At 38.8% G+C, this 19,850-nt stretch overlaps 1 protein-coding gene across 1 annotated transcript in view; it reads left to right on the top strand.

The window, feature by feature from the left end:
* Nucleotides 1-19,495, top strand: part of LOC119660017 (diacylglycerol kinase eta-like) — a 47,191-nt gene extending 27,696 nt beyond the window's left edge. The window contains exon 8 of the mRNA XM_038068395.1: nucleotides 19,283-19,495. Within this exon, the coding sequence (XP_037924323.1) occupies nucleotides 19,283-19,495 (213 nt within the window). The remainder of the gene's footprint in view (nucleotides 1-19,282) is intronic.
* Nucleotides 19,496-19,850: the final 355 nt, after the last annotated feature.

Genomic DNA, 19,850 nt, shown 5'->3' with positions numbered 1-19,850 from the left:
GGACAGAAGAAAAGACGAGAAAACAGCCCAGCCCCCATTTTAGATTTTTGGCGTTTAATTCTGTGGTCAGGGAATTCCTTTCACCAACGGGACAGAGAGGGAATTGGGGCTTTACATTACATTCGGGTTTAGATGTGTGCTCTTCAATGTCTTCTGACAACACTGATCATTGGATTTGCGCTAGTGGATGCAATAATTCCCATTGCAACTGCAGTATATCAGCGCTAAGAATCTGAGGTCGAATGCGCTAGCATGGTATACATCGACCTAATTAAAATATCATCCTCACCATGGTCTCTGGTAACATCACCAAGTTTTTGGAAAGACGCACAATCAGCCCACGAACCATCCAATGCAAACTCGCCTTAACGACTTATTGCGAATGTGACCCTGAACAAATCGATCGAGACATTTCAGCAACAATGATATTAAGCTGATCTATCTTTCCCAGACTTCGGTATAGAGACTGTCTTAACCAAATCACTGCTTTCACAATGTTTGATTCCTTTTGCAAGCGGTTTCTGCAAACTTTCAACGGTGTTGAAAGTTTGCAGAAACTCTTTCCCTCACAGTTCGGTCACCTATTGTCCCAGATGATATACTTCCAAAAGAGTTTGTAAAAACTTCCAGTTCGTGAATCTTCAATCCAGTTTTCTAAGAGAGTTCAACTTACACTTGTAAGGACAGCCTTGAAGTCTCTTTTTCGCCGACCAATTCCTCACAGTATGTTGTCATTTTTATTGCTTTTAAAGCACGACTCTGTAGTCATTTGGGTGATTTCCCCAGCTTTTGTAGTTCTAAGTTTCAGTAGGAACCACTTTATTGAAATTACCTCTGGGGGAGAAAAGCCTTTTCCAAGGACTCTAAAAGTGTACGATTCACAGGCTGACCCAGAAAACGCATTCAATGTCGTTAAACACAGAAATGACCGTGTTAATATATCCAAAGCCACGGAGAAATGCTACGGCGTTCACCTCAGTCAACGCGGTAAGACAGGCACCGGGCTTGTCCAGAAATGGTATTCTTTACGCATGGACGGCATCAGAACGCTTACACGTGGAAAAGACCGAGGAACTCGCAAGAGCCCGTCGGAAAAAAGTGCATTAATATCTGCACTTTATGCGAAACTCGACGGCCTAGTGCCAAAAGCTGCGACATAGAACGCGAACGTGGTAAAAATTGCGATAAACTTCTCTATTTTGGTAGCCTACACACTCAATAGTCGAACGATTTTATGATTGGCTGATAAAGCTCACCATTATATCATATAACTGCGTGGGCACCACAGACAGTCGATTCGATGCCGAAAAAAGATACCTTCTGGCAATTTCTCGATAAAAAGATCTGTAATGTGCCTGATGGCTATATCGCCATTGCGGGTGACCTTAATTGGTAATGTGGGTGAAAAAGCAGACGGCAATAGGTGCATGGGTGAAACGGGTTTAGAACGCGCAATGAAGGTGGCGAGCGTATAAACGCACCCATGAGCTTGTACGTGTGAATACATGGATTATAAAACGATTGTCTCATCTTGTCACTTTTTTTAGCGCAGTGCGACTTGTGCTCAAGGTGGCGGGGAGGAAAATAGGACAGCAAATCTGTCGACCAATTCAAAACCAAATGGCTAGAGAATAATCAAGGCGATCAGACCCGATCGACGGGGACCCATCTGAAGTAACTTCGGTCACGAAACCTTACCAGGGGTATACTGGTATCATGGGAACCAGGATAGCCCATGAACTCTTATGTTTCAAGAGAAATCCTGTGAGCATGTGAATTGAGATCGGTTGTTTGCGGGTTGCCCCTTGTGGAAACTTCAAGAAGGCCGTGATTACGAACATGAGATTTACAAAGTTCAGTGGAGATTTAGGTAGATGTTGCATCCACTGTCCACTATCCACCGTCCACTGGACAGGTGCCCACGTAAAACCCATAGAGACATAACTGTCGGTGTGACTGAAGTTGAGGGGGGCATAAAACAAATCAATTCGATGGAAGCAACAGGACCTGAAGACATCGTATATAAGCTCTGAAAATCCAAGGGCTTGGACCCAACACTGTGGCTCACTGAGTTCTTCAATCGGATTACTGAGGAAGGTAGAACACCATCTGACTGGAAAGACAGCATCTGACCGGCAAAACGATTTCTGAACGCATTCTTGACAACCATATTCGCGAAATTTTTCAAATAACCATGAATCAAGTCAAGTTTTTCAAGAACTACGGAAGTACTGACGCAATTCGCACTCCGCGGTTACTCGTGGAAAAACATCGCGAGAAGTATCGCTCTCTTTGCATTGCGTTTCTGTATCTAGAGAAAGCTTCTGCTCACGCCGGGTTAAGCTGTTCTACCGCGATTCGAAAAGTAAATTGCGAAGGTCGGCTGTATTTTCATAACGTCACAAAGCAAAGATAATCTCGAGTGACTTCAGCAGTAATGGAATGATCACCTCATGTAACACGATCTCAAATTGATTCTGAATAAAACAGAATTTTGGTCGACCGATCCCCATCAAACAGGCACTATCACTGACTTACAGTAACGGTGACCTGCCCCCAACCGAACGACGTAAATATCTCGGGTCAATGCTATCAGCTAATGCGTTATGAGATTGCTTCTCGCATTAGAACAACCTGTTCTTTGTGGATGACGTATCAACGAAACTAAAATTTACCGCAGTCCCGTCCGCTAAGTCGCCCTCTATGGTTCTGGGTGTTGACCGACTTGAACGCGTCGTTCGCGTAACACGTCCATCAGTCATAGATAAATCAGTGCATCAGTCGTAGATAAATCGCGAGAGACGGGTCTTCAATGGTATGATCATGTAATTCGCGACAACAAGAATTTGCCTAGCAAGATTGGTCTGAACATCGAAGTCAATAGAAAACAACCAATATACCGGCCGAAACAACGGTGTTTTGATACGCTGGATGAAAATTTGAAAGCCCCGCGACTGCATCCAGAACAAAATGGCGCAACTAATCACGCAAAGCTTCAAGCCAGTTCCATTCACGTTTCTAATTCCTCTATTTTTCGCTTGTTCCTCGTGCGTGCTCCATCTCGTGTGTGGAGGATCATATTGAAGATTTTGAAATTTGATTTACTTTTTTCTCTTCTTCGCTCTTCAACTGAAAAGGGTGCTCTGTAGTTAACTGATATGCCTGAATTAAAATTTTTGCAGAAGAAACTATAGCATCATGTGGAGCCTGTCCCTGAGTACCTTAAGCCTCCAAAATCCTCCTATGACTTCTAAGCACTTGAAGGGCCAATGTCTTTAGCTTCCATATTGAAGACAACCCCGGGACTATTGAACGCGACAACAGCGAAAGAGGAAGAATCTATTTATTTCACCATTGAATCCAGTCATTGGAAGTCTCTAAGTCGAAGCTGGTTGCTGTAATTGCATGCATCTTCTGTGTCTCAGCACGCTTTAAAGCGGTTGTTTTGTCTATGTAAGGTTGACATATAAAGAAGAAGGAAGTGTCCTATGGTACCACGACTGCTGGCAGTAGTACCAGGCACAACTGACATTGAAACGTGGTCATTGCCAATCTATGATCTTGCATCAATATTAGAACTTTTATTTTTAACATTGCATCAAAATTAGAACCTTTATTTTTAACACTGCATCAAAATTAGAACTTTTTCATTGAAAAATCTTATGTCAAACCTAATTTCCTAACTTCAATTATTTTCTCGACCAAATCCAGGCCTACTCCGCCACGGAGAACACCGATGGTGGCAACTGTCAATCGAATTAACAACATTCGACAAAAATTTCGAATGTTGTTAACCCCGCTGCGCCACAGATCTACGACATTAGTCTCTCAACTTCGTTGCCCGAGATCAAATCAGAGTTCGTCATGGGTGTTTGTGTTCACCTTTGTCAATGATAATGAAACTAGAGCACAGTCTAATTGAAGATCAAATATTAAAAAAAAATATTACGACAATAAACTATGAATATGTTCTACACTCCATACCAGGGTAAACATCTTGACTTCGCACTTACTAAGCCTATGTCCCAATGAGTGGAAAAAAGTCGTTGCTTTACGCCGTCAAACAAGGGGATAAAACAACGATGGTATACCATATGTGCGTAAAGCAGATTAATACAAAACATTTTATGGATCTTGCATAATATATTTATATCTTTTTTATTTATCTGATACATGAAACTCAAATATATATATTACTCTATTACCGTTCTTCACATCTCTTTAGTGTTGCTTTATTAATGTGGCTTGTGCATTTTGTTGTTTGCTGGAAAATGGCAAAATATTACGATTTCAATAACTGAAAAATTCGCAATGCCCGTAACAATAATTATTTTCTATCTTTCGCATTGAAACTTCATGGAACTATATATGACTTTTAACTACTCTTTTTATACAATGAAACATAAATTATCCTTATTTGTTTTATTTATTTTATTTGTTCATTTGCTGCAATAGCTATAACAATTTCTAAATAATTTGTTTGTAGTTTTTTTTAAATTATTTTTTTGTTTTGTTTTTAGTCTACAATTTATTATTGTATTCATTTTTTTTTGTGTGTTGTTTTAGTTATTCTCTTTAAATGAGCGCCTGATCTTGGTTGCAACGGTGCCATCTACGAAATTCTATTCTACCTTCAAACTTTTCATACTTTAATAATTAATATTTTCTATGTGAATGGATAATAATCGCACAATCGAAAAATTTCCAATAACTGATATTCGTAATTCACTTTCCATTTTCCTTATACATATGGGAATATGCATGTATGTAACAACACAAATCTAATTTATATATTTCATATATGTTTCCTTAAGAAAAATAAATTTTTATATAATATTTCTCTTTTGTATCTATTTCTTTTCACATAGAAAAATATATTCAAATTCATTTTGTCAGATTATATATGAGTGACGAGTAGATGTTTCGAGTGTATGGAATCGGAAGTAAATCTTCCAAAAGGTGTGAAGCAAGCCTAGGACTTTCTATTTAGCAGTTTTTAATAACTTTTTGGCTTCATTGTTCTACTCAACGAAAAATGAGTTAATTGTTAATGGATTTTCTGATTAATTATTATTTCAGTAGAGTGAAATCAATCCGCTGAAATTGGTAAAATAAAGGATTTTTTACAGAATTTCTTACTGAATTAGTTGCAAGCTTAATTTAGGATAAACGTTGCTTTTTAGAATTTGCATTTACTTTAAGGTTATATATTTCGAATTCTCCAGTGCCAGAAGTTTTCCTATAAAATAGTTTAAAATTTCATATGAAGTAGTATTTGAAGCAAATCGAATATAATTTTGTCAAATATTGGGGAAGAAATCAACAACTATAGACACAGTATAGAAGAAAAACTTAAATTCAAAACTATTTTTGCAGCATTTCAAAAAATGTTCAAAAATAGTTGAAAAATTTAGGTAAAAGTTATATCACATGGAGAAGCATTACAATAAAAGATAAAGCTGGAAAAGAGGAGATTATTGTCACAAACTGAAACTTCCGGCAGCAAAAATGATTTGAAATTATTTGCAAATCATCATCACTGGATCATGTCCCTTTCCATGTTTCTCTTCTACAACAAAGACTCGTTTGCGTGTATATTTTATAATACAACCATGAGGTTTATTAAAATACATATGCATTCGTTTTGTTTTATAGTTTTTTTCTAATAATTATCACCTGAATTAAACTACCTGAAATTCGTCTACCGAAATGTGAACGCAACAATATGATATACAATAATTAATACAATTTTGTTTTTTCTTAATTAATTGTTTCTACATTCATTGCGGCGCTTGTATAGGTTTCTGTGAATAATTTAGTACATTTTTAATAATTAATTTATGGTTTATGATAGTAATATACATTTTGAATTTATCGTTCTTGTTTAGCCTACAATGATGCATGTTTATGTAGTTTTGCATAATAGCACACTTGAATTTATTATTTGTTTATATCAAATTGCACACTATTAAATTAAATATTAGCTTTTTTTTACCACCAGGTAATATTAAGTGATACTTACGTTTTACGATAATTTTATACATGTCACATTCATATATGGTTCAATATAACTCACAAATTATTTTTAATATCTACTAGTGAATTTTACTTCTCTGATAATTTCATATATTCATTTTTTTATTTTATTTAGTTCACATTTTTATTCAAGTTTAAACAAATTTGCCCTTAACTCTTTTTGGAAAAACTCCAGTCTACTTTTTTAATTGACAGATGTTACATAATATTCATTTTTTTCAATAATTTTAATTAGTGCTTATAGCAAAAATACACAATCATTTTCGTTACCATTTACGTTAATAATAACATTTGTTTTGTCAGTTATTGTTAATGTTCTCTAATGATAATCTCATAAAAGTACATTGACTGGTAACAAATTAACAATTTCACATTGAGTTCGATTCTTAAATTTAAATTTTATGTTTGGTAAGGTAATTTCCAGCTAATTTAGATTTAGTATTTATTTTACTTATGGTGTAGCCGAAATGAGGGCTATGGAGTGGTTTTCGCTATAAAAGATTGGTGGAAAGTGGCACGAAATATAGAAAGTCATAGAGTTTGAAGTTTTAAGGAGAAATTTGGACAGAAATTAGCAAAACGTTTCAAAATTAGGAAAAAGTGTGGAAAACAAACATGCGGTATAACTTGTGTTATTTCACACCTGCACAAACTTTGGATCAATTAATGAAAGAATTGGTAACCTCGAACGACATGAAGGCTCAACTTCATAAACGCAAATATGGGAGAAAATATGTTCCATTATGGACGAATTCGTATGTAGCGGAAACCTAGAAATCGCATTGGCTTGTTTCCCTCCCTCTAGAATACATAAAAAAGTAAACCTCGTCGGATGGGATAACGTTCAACCAGATTGATTGAGAAATGAGCTGCATGTAGCATCCTTGACGTACCTTAAAACCACAGACACCATCTTGTCATTAGAGAGTAGCCTGTAGTAGTTCACTATTCCACTAACTAGAAGAACGGACTCTAGCCTTACAAGTGCTAAGGAGTCACAGACTTTGAATCCATCCCCGATTTAAGCAATCAAGTCGCGGAGAAGGCACGGAATTCGGAGATTTCACTAGATTCATGTTTCCCCATGAAGAAATCTGTAGAAGACATGATTGCTCTCCAACTGAGAAAACTGGAGAAGACGACTCTACAGAAGGAAACTCCGCCCGCAAACGAGAGGTGGTACAAGCTAAATCTTGCTTGTCAAAATCTAATACCGGTGTGTGGAAACGGATGCATTCAGCCCGGCCACCGTCAACCTGGCAACGCTTGTAGCTTACGGTAGCGAAAAATATTGCGAAAGAAGACGAAGCTGGCAGCAACGAGGGGCTGCATATGACCGTTACTGCATCACAAAGTGTGAGAATATCCAGAAAAATTGGACGCAAGGAAGCCTGACTTTTGGTGGAAGGTGGGAACAAGCTGTTGAAACCGGTGCAACGGCTGCAAACCTTTCAATACGGAAGAGAAGTAAAGCGAGTTGAAACTCTTCGAAAGTAGTGATTGGCAATAAAAAGACGAAGGTCACTATATTACTTTTCAAACGTTTCAATGCAGTTGGCATGGATGAGAGCAGAGCACCTAAAGCGACTTCTAAAAAATGCTTTCTTAACATGTATCTTCCTAGTTTCATGTCTACTTCTTGGCAGAAGGCTAAAGTAGTCTTCATAACGCAATTTTGGAAAAATATCATTTCAAACCCAAGAACTTCAGCTTAAAATCATTCCTACAGAAACGTTTGGAGAGACTACATTCACGAGAAAGTGCTAAGGTCACACGACTATTGCAAAACCAGCCTGCTTTCCAGCGTGGAAAGTCCTGGGAATGTGCTCTTCATTCCTTGCTTTCAAAAATAGGGGATGCAAATCTGTGCCTCCAAAGCTCAACAAAGCAACGAAAGATTGTTCCCAAGAAAGTGTGGTATCACCACTTGTGTAGCATGTGTTGACAGACTTACTAATATGACAGCTGTAAAATTCACCAATCCACACAGTTAGTGCCTCAGGCCTGAACTAAATGGTATAATGTACAAAAAGGAGGAAACTGAATAGTCTTTGCCTTCTAGAGATAAGGGGTAAAACTCTTCAACTCCCCGAAAAAGTTAAATATCTGGGAGTTTATAAGCCAGAAGAGTTTTGGAAATTTGTTATTTTTCACGACGGGTCGAAATTTAACATTTTCGGTTCCAGTGGCCCGCGATTAGTGTGGAGAAGAGTAGGCACTGCCTTAGAAGACGGTAACATTGTACCAGTAGTTAAACACGGCGGTGGCAGCATCATAGTGCTACGGCATCTAAAGGACCAGGGTCCCATATCCATAGTATAGCCATAAGTTCTGTCAGTCGATGCGTATAGCGAAAAATGTTAGGTCAACGAAACTGGTAACACAGCGCTCGGAGAGTACCTAACCATACCCGACTTCCGCCAGACCGAGAAGTTCGGAAAAAATAATCGCGATAATTTCGATGCATCAATATGGGAATATGTCGAAAAAGATTCATAGTTGGTTAAAAAAGCTGCGGGTAAACGAATGATTCGTTTTTAGGATATTATCTCGATACCGCGAAGCAACTGATGTGGTTGACAAACCGCGGGAGGAGCGCCCGCACTCCGTACGCCGCCCGAATGTCGTGCATGCTGTGCATGAGCGTGTTTGTCATAATCCTCTCCACAAGCAGAAACGAATGTCAGCGGAAATGGCCATTTCAACTCCAAGTATGAGTCGTATTTTACGAGAAGATCTTGGTCTCGGTGCGTACCGGCGGTGCATTAGCCACATCTTGCGCCAAAACTGAAGAAAGCACGGCGAACTCAGTGTGCTGCTCTTCTGCAATGATTTCCCGGTAAAAAAATATCTCAAAATTCGATTTTCGGATGAAAAATGTTTACCATTGAGGAAAAATTCAACCGACAAAATGATCGAGTATATGCTCACAATTGTTATGAAGCCAAAGAAAATGGTCCGCGAGTCCAACGTCACCATCCGACTTCTGTCATGGTATAGTGGGGCGTCTCATATCACGGAGTAACTAGTATTCATTTCTGCGAGGCCGGCGTTAAAACCAATGCGAGCGTGTACGAACAGATGTTAGAGGATGTAGTCGAGCCAAGGAGTGAATCTCTATTCGCTGGAAAGCCGCAGTGCTTCCAGCAGGACTTGGCCCCGCTCACAAAGCCAAGATAATTCAGCAGTGGTTAACGGCGCACGCTCCTGACTTTATAACCGTGAATGGAAGAGCCTCAGGCAGCCCATATTTAAATCCTCTGAGCTACAGCCTTTGGGCTAAGTTAGAGGAGACTGCCTGCGATCGAACGTACACTGATTTGGGGAGTTTGAAGGCCAGCATCTCCAGAAATGCCGCTTCATACCTTGCGTGAAGTGACCCATGCATGGCCTCTCAGACTTCAGGCCTGTATAACTGCTAGCGGCGGCCATTTCGAATATTTTTTTTTCGTTTAAAGGATCTATGTTTCCCTTTTCTAATGGTGACCTTTTCGATTGATTTGGTTTATTACTTCGTGCGAAATAAAGATTTGTTTGACCGACAGAACTTATGGCTATACTATGTATAATCCAGGAAAAACTCGCTAAAATGGGCTACGTTAATATACTAAGGCAGCACATACCAGCTACGATAGCGATGCTGAGTTTGCCATCAAATATCATGTTAGTACCTGACAACGACCCAAAACACACAGCTATGGTCGTTAAGGAATGGCTGCTTTACCATGTCAAAAAGATCCTTCCTCATTCACCTCAGAGCCCGGATTTAAATCCGATAGAGCACTTGTGGGCACACGTCGAAAAGGAGCTACGAAAAAGGTACTTTGAAGGGTACCATCATGCGGTCGGAATTTCTATCCCTCGTTAAATTACCACTCAAGAATGACAAAAGTGAGCCGTTCTTCCCGAGTACGTCATCCCAGGAGTTAACGGGTGCTATTCAGGAGACAAGAAGTTATTTCGATGGAAGCATGAGAACTAATCGTGTATCTAGATTTAGGTCATCGAAAACTGGTGATATCAATATCAACAGATATAATCGTTATGTTGCATTATGTAAACTTCGGAGACTGTGAGTCTTATCCAGCTAAAAGCAAACGAAAAAAATCGATGTTGTTTTCAATATTCCTGCGGTAGTTTGATGTGCAGTCGTGAACGATGTTAAAGGAACCATTGGACCGGTGGAGACGTGAAGTACAATCGCTCTTCCGTATTTTTAACTTCTGTAAAAGTCGTTTCTGATGCTTTAGATGGAATTCGATCGAGTTTTCGCAAAGTTTTGTCAGTTGATGGTTGCAAATGTTACCGACTGAATATCAGTTTTTTTTTTCTTAGAAAGAGGCAACAAATGACAGATTATATAATACTTAACAAAAAAAAAACAAAAAATAGAACAATATAATACATAAGTGGAAGGGAGCTTCAACTTTCACCAATCATTGCACCGCAAACATCATGACTTCCTCCATTTCGAATGAATGTGGTCCACGTAAGTTGTATAAATGCACGATAGCCAAAAAATGTCTAATACTTCCTTCAGAAAATTGCAAATGATATAGTTTACACTCAAAAGGTTACAGAGAGAATATCTCGTGATAGTAAAACTGAAGTCATATTTTTGGCTCATAGTTGTTCATAGTTACAAATTATTTGTTAAGAATTAGAGTAAAGCTATAATCGCTTGGAAATGGTTCACAACAAGATTTTCACACATGCTTTCCAACCGCGAGTTCTAATTTCTCTGTAACCAATTGTTTGTGAGATAATTTCTAAATATTTGGTAATCACAAAATATTGTTTATGTCTCTAGACCTTTTTCTTATAAATGTACTTATCCAAAAAGAGGGTCGATCTAAATTTGTTAGAATTATTATTTTTTAGTTTGTTAGCATTTACTTCTAAATTGTTCTTTTTCCATCTCTTTTGGATGTTTCAACGACTTCTGTCTGTAGATGGTTTTTATTTTGGTTTTTGCTTCAATTTTTTTTATATAAAAGTGTAAAACCATAACAAATTGTGTGTATTATGTATGGGTTAATATAAGTAAACGGTAAGCTTCCAAATCTTTCGCTATATTGTATTGGTTTGCATTCTATTCTATAGGTTTGGAATTGAAATTTTTTTATTCAAATTGTAATAAGATATCGATTAAGTCACTTCATTCAGTTTTTAGTTGTCCTTTTTGTGATTTTGTATTTTATTTGTCCGCGGCAGATTGGCATGTTTTAGATTTGGTATGCACCTATGGCCAGTCATTAAGAATAGAAAAATGTCAACATTCAAAACACACAAAAACTCTAAAATTCAAGCTCGATAGAGGGCAAGGGATTAACGACTAACATTCATTCAAATCTCGAATCTGTGGGATATAATCCTCAATGATTGTGGAAATCCCACATTGGAATCTGATTTAAAAGTTTGGTTTGGGGCATATTTTTTTCATTCTAAATATAAACCTCTAATAAACCAAGCGAAATAAGAGAACTGGAAGTTTCAGAGGCAAGACTTTCAAACCTAGTCTGTAAAATCATCGAATTAGGTCGACGCAATGAACAGCGGCAATTAGCTGCACTAAACCACTCTTTCATTTACAAATTGTACCTCCTCAAAACCGTTCCTCGTTTCAGCCGGCGTTCATCAAGAAAGCATTATTTTTATCATGAATAAATTCCCCGAACCTCCAGCGCACGGCTCACTACTCTCCGCAGATGATATTTTCCTAACGTCTCACAACATGTCGGTCAAACATATAGTCCGATCTATGGTTAAATCTGAAAAAAACAATGGACCACCGATCGCGTAAACTCTAACCTGGTATAGAACTGTAATGACACGCTCAATACACTTGATTCGTACAATAAGGTCTAGATACTCTGGGTTCCAAGCCAATATTTTTGTTGTTGTCAACATCTGATCCTCCCTGTGGGATGAAACTTAAGGAAAAAAGAAGCTACCGGAAATGAAAGAATCTGAGATTATGAGAAGATAAAGGTCAAAGCGCTCGCAGGAATTTAGTCCAAGATATTATTTCTACATCTTGTGGAGAGGAAAGGAACGCTAAAAAATCCCCTTTTTGTCATTACTCAGTAGCCATACAATACATAGAAAAAAATTAAATCTGATAGACTACCAGATGCCAGAAAAACTGCTTGAACACTTCAAGCATGCTACAATGTTAGTTCTCTAGGATGTGGTGTACTTTAACCTCTCGAATAAATAAACAGTAATAAATAATGATGTTTTTTCGTACAGTTAACACAATCAAAGTCTAGTATAGTTCCGAAAATTGAGCAGCTTTCGAAGTGAGGACATTTTCAACCGAAATAATACCACACTCTTCATCGAAAAATAACGAAATATCCGCTTTTGGGATCACATTGTCTGCCTTGATAATCTCTCGCTTGCTAAAAGTCACCCCAGATACATTGAAGTTGACCAAAAAAATAACATCTTAATATGCTAAACGTTGATTTAAAAAATTCTGGCCTAAACCCGGACGAAGCGTACAACCAAGAGAAGTGATGAATATCCAGCAGCCACTGACTTCAGATGGGGAAAGGCTATCACCTGCGCCAAGTCAAGGAGGTCCCTTCCAAGAAGGCTATACACAAAAAACAGTCGTTTCCCGACGCATTGTTTGAAATTGTATGGTGGGAAAAATCATTGCTCATGTTCCACCTTCTTCGGCACTTGCGCGAGAAAATTCCGCGCTTTAGCTCTGGTGGTGAATTGGTGTGCGGCAACGTGGTTACGTGCACATGGTTGCAAGCACAGCTGGTTATGATTCGCCGCATGGGATGGGGAAATACATATAAGAAAGCCATCCAGGCCTCATCTACACACCAATACATGAACTACAAAGGCCACGGGTCGGTGGTTACCTCGCCCCTACCTTGCAAATACGCAATGACATTCCGTGCTCCACAGAAATTTGGTTTGTTTCTCCTATGTATAGTCTTCTTGGATTAGGGCCTTTTACACCCGCATTACCCTCCATATACTGCACAATTCGCATTGATGAAGCTGCTGAGAGGAGGGAAAACCCTCATGTAATCCCTTTGCGGTTACCGAGGTCAACCTAGACAAGCTGGTCCCTAGGCAAAGAATTATATGAAGATCTCAAAGAGATTTCTAGTTGCAGGGGAGCTGTTTTCCTCCGTGAATACTACGGATTAGTTCTGGGTCGACTGGAGTTCGCTCCCCCTGTTCTTACCACAGTAGCCATTGTCTTAGGAGTTTGTGATATCAAAACAATACCCAACTGCACCAGTTGGGCTCCACGGAACGGCCATTGACGCCTACCTACCAACCTACCATCCGAACAAGACCGATCCTAGCTGAACAATTCTCGACTTTTGAATAAATATATTGCAAAGAACTATTAAGCAGTATCACCCAGTAGTTATTGCAAAGCTAAGGAGACATAGAAACCCTGACTCCCCTTTTCACTTTTAGACCAATTAACCATCAATTTACCGAATTCGTAATAAATGTAAGTCGATTGAATCCTTCCAATGGTCAGCTGGAATCGATGGTCCGCCTCTCACGATAGAACGAAAATCATATCTAATATTCGTAGATTAGCCCGAGTGCATATGAACTTGAGGGCTATTGTCAATGCACCAAATAGATAACTGCAAACAACCAATCTTTCGGAAAAGGGTCCTTGAAGAAACGGCTTATTTAAGAGAAAAATGAGAAAGACCATTTGACGTTTGTAAAAGATCGCATAGCAAGGTAGCGAATGGCTGGACAGTAAGTTTAACTGATTATCGTCTGATGGTATCCCAGACTTACTTTTTTTTAACTGAATTAAGTGACTCAATTCTTTTGTTTCGTCCATGAATGAAGCATGAATCAGTAAATCTCAAATGACTAGAATAAATTGCTATTAATTTTATTTGAGTTGATGTAGGCACTATAGTAGTTACGATCATGATTTTCAGATTTTTCGCAAGAGTAGTTTCTAAGAATGATTCCTATATCAGTTTCAGCTTATAATGAACCCCCGCTCTGCCATAAGCCAACACTCATGCAGTATTACACAGAGATTCGGAAAATGAAAAAGGGACATGTGGAGATGATTCCGGAAATGGAATCATTTCCAGAAGAAATACATTTTCGAGGACTCTAATTAAAAAACGTCGCGAATGATGGATATAGCAGGAAGTCCTTCTTTTGGCGGAAGGACAGCCGGGAATAAACATTGCGATAAGCCGATTGTGGTGAGGTTGTGTTGTCCGACAAATGCAAGAGTTGTCTATAGAAAGGAGTGTAGAACTCTGTGGGAGACTAGCTACTAATCTTATTTGAGCAGAGCGAAATATTATGCGCAAAGGAATGTTGATGGAATTAGTATAATCATATCGGGAAAGTTTCTGCTGGCAGAACATCTCTGAACTGGTACAATAAGCTTAGTTCAAGATTTTTCAAAATGAACAATTTGGTTCCTTTTGGACCTGACCTAGCATTGGAACAACATGAAACTAGAGCAGGTGATCAAAACTTACCAAATAAGGAGAGAACTCTTCTGATCTGAAGCATCAAAATTGGGGCAAACCATACCACAAGTCACACGTCAAGGAAGAGCGACAATTCCATTTCTAGCTATGCCATGTAAATGTGGAATTCGCTATCCAAGGTAGACGACGAGTGGGTTGTTCCAGAAATACAAGGCACAGAACAATGGAGGAGGAGTGCAAGTATCGCGGGAAGTCTTCGAGAGAGCTGAAATGGATTTTAGCAAACCGTGTATGATGGCACGTAGACGTAGTTGACGCGTTGCATTCCATTAAGGGGTGAATGGTAACCATATATACCACAATCGACCAGGAATTGAACTCCCACCCACTTTTTGAGCATCTAGCGCCAAAGGCACTTGCTGTCAATACATTGCTTTCAATAATTTTGTTAAATGCCAATAGACCATGATAAAGCCGCATTTTTATTTCAATCAACAGTTGGTTAGCTCGATCTTACTGTACGCCTGCCTACCAAATAAAATGCGAAGAATCAGGGCTAACATTTAAAATAAAATTTTTTTTGTTTTCATGGCTGGCAGAAGGACGTTGGACAAACATCTTAGATATCTCAAATCAACGACACCAAGGGGGAGTTGGCTGCCACTTAACACAACTTTAAGTGTACCAGGAGGGTATCAAACATACTTTTATTGTTTTCGACATAATGCCTCGCCACGTTTTTCGACATGCGAAATTATTGCAGAGGATTTAGATCATGCCAGGCAAAACCGAACCGTCACCTCCTCAAGGTGACTGTCGGGTAATACTAACGGCAGTAGAAATGTGTAGGGGAAACTATATTGTCCTCTAAAAACGGAGATTTGGCAACTTTTCCTGGCATCACCCTATTGCGAAGAAACCTGAAGATACACTCCGGAATGTCTTGATCAAAAAAGCAAGCACGGAGACAGATACTGGGCTACTCTCTTGGATGTAGGAATGCACGATGTTTGTACAGACCTCGTGCACTAAACATCCTACTCGAACAGGTTGGACAGAAAAAATGAACATCGTAACAATCCAGAAAACAAAATTACGGACAGAGAGATTACGAGTATGAAATCGTATACAATCTTTAAAAACAGGAGGTCTACGGAAAAGTGGCATTCATTGTTGACTAACCTCTAAAGCCATTTCAAAGGTATCGCCAAACGGCTATGTGCCATTCAAAATTCAATTGGGGATAGTCAACGTACAATGTACTAAGAAAAGGATGAAGTAACTAAAGGTGACTTCCACAGTCGTCTTGAAACTTTATATGATTCACTGCCTCCCAGCGACTTTAAAATGTTGTTTAGGACCTTTAATGTCCAACATGGAAAGAACGACGTGCACCGAGGAACAACAAGAAGACACAGCTTTCACGAGGTCAATAATGACAATGGACTTTGAATTTACCTCTAGTAAGGCTGTGATACTAATCTCCACATGATTCAAATATAGGCATCCCCAGATGACCGAACGTACAACAATACCCCCTTATTTAGAAAAGATGGATCTCTAACATCCTCGATATTAGCGTAATCCGATTGAAGAGGGATGGTGATTCTGATCACTAATCAGTAAGAGCCACCTATTAGTGTTGCATTTCTGTACTCTCCGAAAATAAAGTCAGCTCCATTAAGAGTGAATAAGTAACGCCGGTGCATGTTTTTGCTCTGGAAAAGGTATTAACACCCACACTCAATGAACTGGAAAATAAATTTCATATATGGATAAGAATAAGAGACGCTATTAAAACCATCGCGTAAAAAACATTAGGGATGGAAAGCCGGATGAGTAGAAGCAATTGGTTTGATGAGAAGTACCAAGAAATAACGTACAGGAAAAAGATGCTGACAAACAATATGTACAACGACCTACTAGAAATAAGGAAAATTAATATGACGACCGTCGGGGATTAGCCACTAGAATACTAAGGAAAAAGAAAAGGCAAAGACACAATTGCCTTTAAAAATGTCATCTACATACTCATTCAACAAATATGGATGGAGTAAGAAATCCCAGCAGAGTGGCATAAAAACGCATAATCCATTCAACCTATAAAAAAGGCGACAAGCGGTCGTGGGATAATTACAGGGGCATCTCACTACTTTGTTTGGCCTAAAAGATGTTCACCAAAATCCTGGAAAGCAAGATTTTCTATAAGAAAAAGTTATCGGGAAGGACTAGAAATTTAGGGGATAATAATTCACCATGAAACATGAAACAAAAGCTGGGAATACAACAGTATCGATTACAAAGCACTGTACCAAGATATGCACGAGGTTGGCATTTCGGCAAAATTAGTGTGTCTCACAAAAGCAACCATGATGGGCTTAATTTCACAGAGAGGAATTCAAAACGATCTGATCTTTCACACGAAACAATTTTAGGTAGGATACGCAAAGAGTAAAGAAGTTAGTTTTAGTGAGTAAGAACCCCACAGAAACGATGTTAGTAAGGTTTGCCTTACACAAAGCCCAAGAATCAATATCAAGATATTCAATATCAGTACAAGCTGTAGAACGTAGAAAACTGCCACGTAAGAAAATATAAAAACTGGTCGATCCTATGCCATTTGTTAGCTGCTAGAAATGGTCACATAACCAGACTGATGCTATTCAACACTCGCTTGTTCCATATTCCGACTAAAGTACTCAAAAACATCAACTGAAATATGCCCCATCACGCATCTTCTTTAAACTGCCCCCGGAAAAAGTGATCCACGATGCTGATGTAAAGGCGAAATGCAAAATCCTCTTTAAGTCCACCCAACCATTGCCATATGCTGGCGATGTTGACATTATATGAAGAACAATCCGAGATGTACAGTCTACCTTCATCCAGATCGAACAGGCAGCGCGAGATCGTGGGCTGCACATTAATGAAGGCAAGACGAAGTACATGGTGGCAACGTCAGTACCAACAACATCAAATGATCCTGGTCAAACGAGAACACTAAAGATAGGTGACTAGAACTATGAGACGTTGATCATTTCTCCTATCTAGGATCGAAAATCATAACCGATAACATTTGTTGGCAGCCAACAGAGCCTATTTCAGCTTTCAAAATCTGTTCCGATCGAAACACAAGACAATGATCTTGCCAGTCCTCATGTATTCCTCGGAGGCTTGTGTTCTTAGCAAGAAAAATTGGGAACTCTTGGTCGCGTTCGACAGAAGAATCCTTCGAACAATTTTTGGAACCTACATGAAGATGAACGATTTCGTAGCATATATAACGACGAAATTTATAAGCGACTCAACGACCGTTTGGTTGTGGATAAAATTCAGCTCAATGAGTTGCTCTGGACGGGTCACATAATCCATATGGATAAGGATGATCCAGCCCAGAAAGTCTATAAGGGCAATACCTATGGTAGAAAAAGAAGACGTGGCAGGCCTTGCCTCAGATGGCACGATGGCGTAGACCAAGACACCACACAGCTTTTAAGGATATCGAACTGGTGGACCTTTTTGCAAAATCGGGATGTCTGGAATTCCTTGCTGCTCTACATCGGATGCCGGTTGTTGCGCCGTTGATGATGTGCCCAAGAATCCCCCTGAAAAGGAATCCTTTCGATTGGCAATAGTCCTGTATGTAGAAGTAATCAGGACCTTATGCATTCTGTTCACTTATCGGCAACTAAATAAGTGAGTGTGACAGACAAGGGTATTATAAAATCCAAGTGATGCTGCTACGGCATCAGAAAGAGTTTGTTCTTCGTAAGCGCTATTCCCCAACAGATAGCTGTCAAAGACCCAGTTATATCCGTCACATGGTTTCATTTTCAATTCAAAAAACCTTTGTTTATTTAGAAAAATTGAAGAAAGAGTTGCAGGCAGATTCATGGCATATCTATCCCTGTATTTTCAACTGTTTACCATTGAGTAAATGAATTTAAACATATCCATGCATCCACAAGAAATGGGCATCGTCTGGAACGCTAATTACTTCCGAAATAATTCACAAAATCCACAGTATGATTTTAAGTGTTCGATGGATCAAAGTATGGGAAATAATTGAGGATACATGTATATCATAGGGTCCAGTGTTTTGGATTTTGCACAAAAAATTGGGCGTGAGAAAAACTTCGTCAAGATCTCGGTCTCAGTAGAGAATGAACGCAATTGTGTGGTCGATTTTGAGGCTATTTTGGTGCTTTTCAGCGAAATCCTGACAAATTTCTGTGTCGATACTTAATAGGGTAATGTGGGGAATTTCGAACCACGGGGAATGCCGAACCACTAGACTTATCTGTCGTTATCTGACATTCCATCTATAGGAGACGTCTGTTGTATTACTCTTTCAGCGTGATCTAATTTTTTCATTAGCGGTAAGACGTATTGGGTGCTCTGAGCGATAGTCAAGCGATTTTTGAGATTCCAAGTGTTTTTGTGTTTTCAAAACTACATTGTTTTTTCAACATTTTTGCATACAACCAAGCAGGTAAATATATTTACAATCATTGTGTGTAAATATTATTTGCATAAAAAAAAAGTTTTTCTAAGGAAATTTGGTTTTGTTACTCATGGGCAGCCATTTGGTAAAACAGTTTGTGGGAAATGCCGAAGTACTTTTTGTGGGGAATATCGGACCACTTAATTTTCTACATATATCATGGAGACGACGTACTTTTTATGCTCCTTTATGCTTTACCATGTGAAACCACAATATATTATCGACAAAAAACTACTTATATATGGTTTTTCAATCCATTTTTTGATGTTTTTTTCTTTAGTTATTTAAGGAGAATATGCCGCGGTACGTTGCAACGCATGATCAATCGGATGATCTCCAAGAATATTTAGCGTCCATAAAGCAGATTAGAATCGTCAAAAAATCGTCGCGAACTAGTGCCAATGGTCGTGGCTTATCCCGATCCAGAATAATGCGCTATTTGAAAAAAATTGAAGGTGCCGAATTGGATATTGCACTGCTAGCAAAGGATTAATGTTGGATATGTTGAAATCATCCCCTACAATGGGTGCCAAGCCGGTGATTTTTATCAATAGATTGTTTTTTGAAAGGATAGGTTGAAAATCCTATTTATAAATGCATTGTCCTTGAGATATTCAACGTAGAACAGGAACGAGATTTGATGAAATACATTTTAAAAGCTACTGACATTTACCATGCCGTGAACATCAAAGAATTGAAAACCTTGGCTTTGAATTACACCAAAGTAATCAACATCAAGTATCCTGACGAATGAAATACACATGGCCAAGCGACATCCCAAATTATCGCTTCGAACACCTGAACAAGTGAGTGCCAATCGAGCCAAATCCTTTAATAAAGAAAATGTT

Source organism: Hermetia illucens, chromosome 6 (genome assembly GCF_905115235.1).
Source record: "Hermetia illucens chromosome 6, iHerIll2.2.curated.20191125, whole genome shotgun sequence".
Taxonomy (NCBI): domain Eukaryota; kingdom Metazoa; phylum Arthropoda; class Insecta; order Diptera; family Stratiomyidae; genus Hermetia; species Hermetia illucens.
This window is presented reverse-complemented; position numbering and strand designations above follow the sequence as displayed.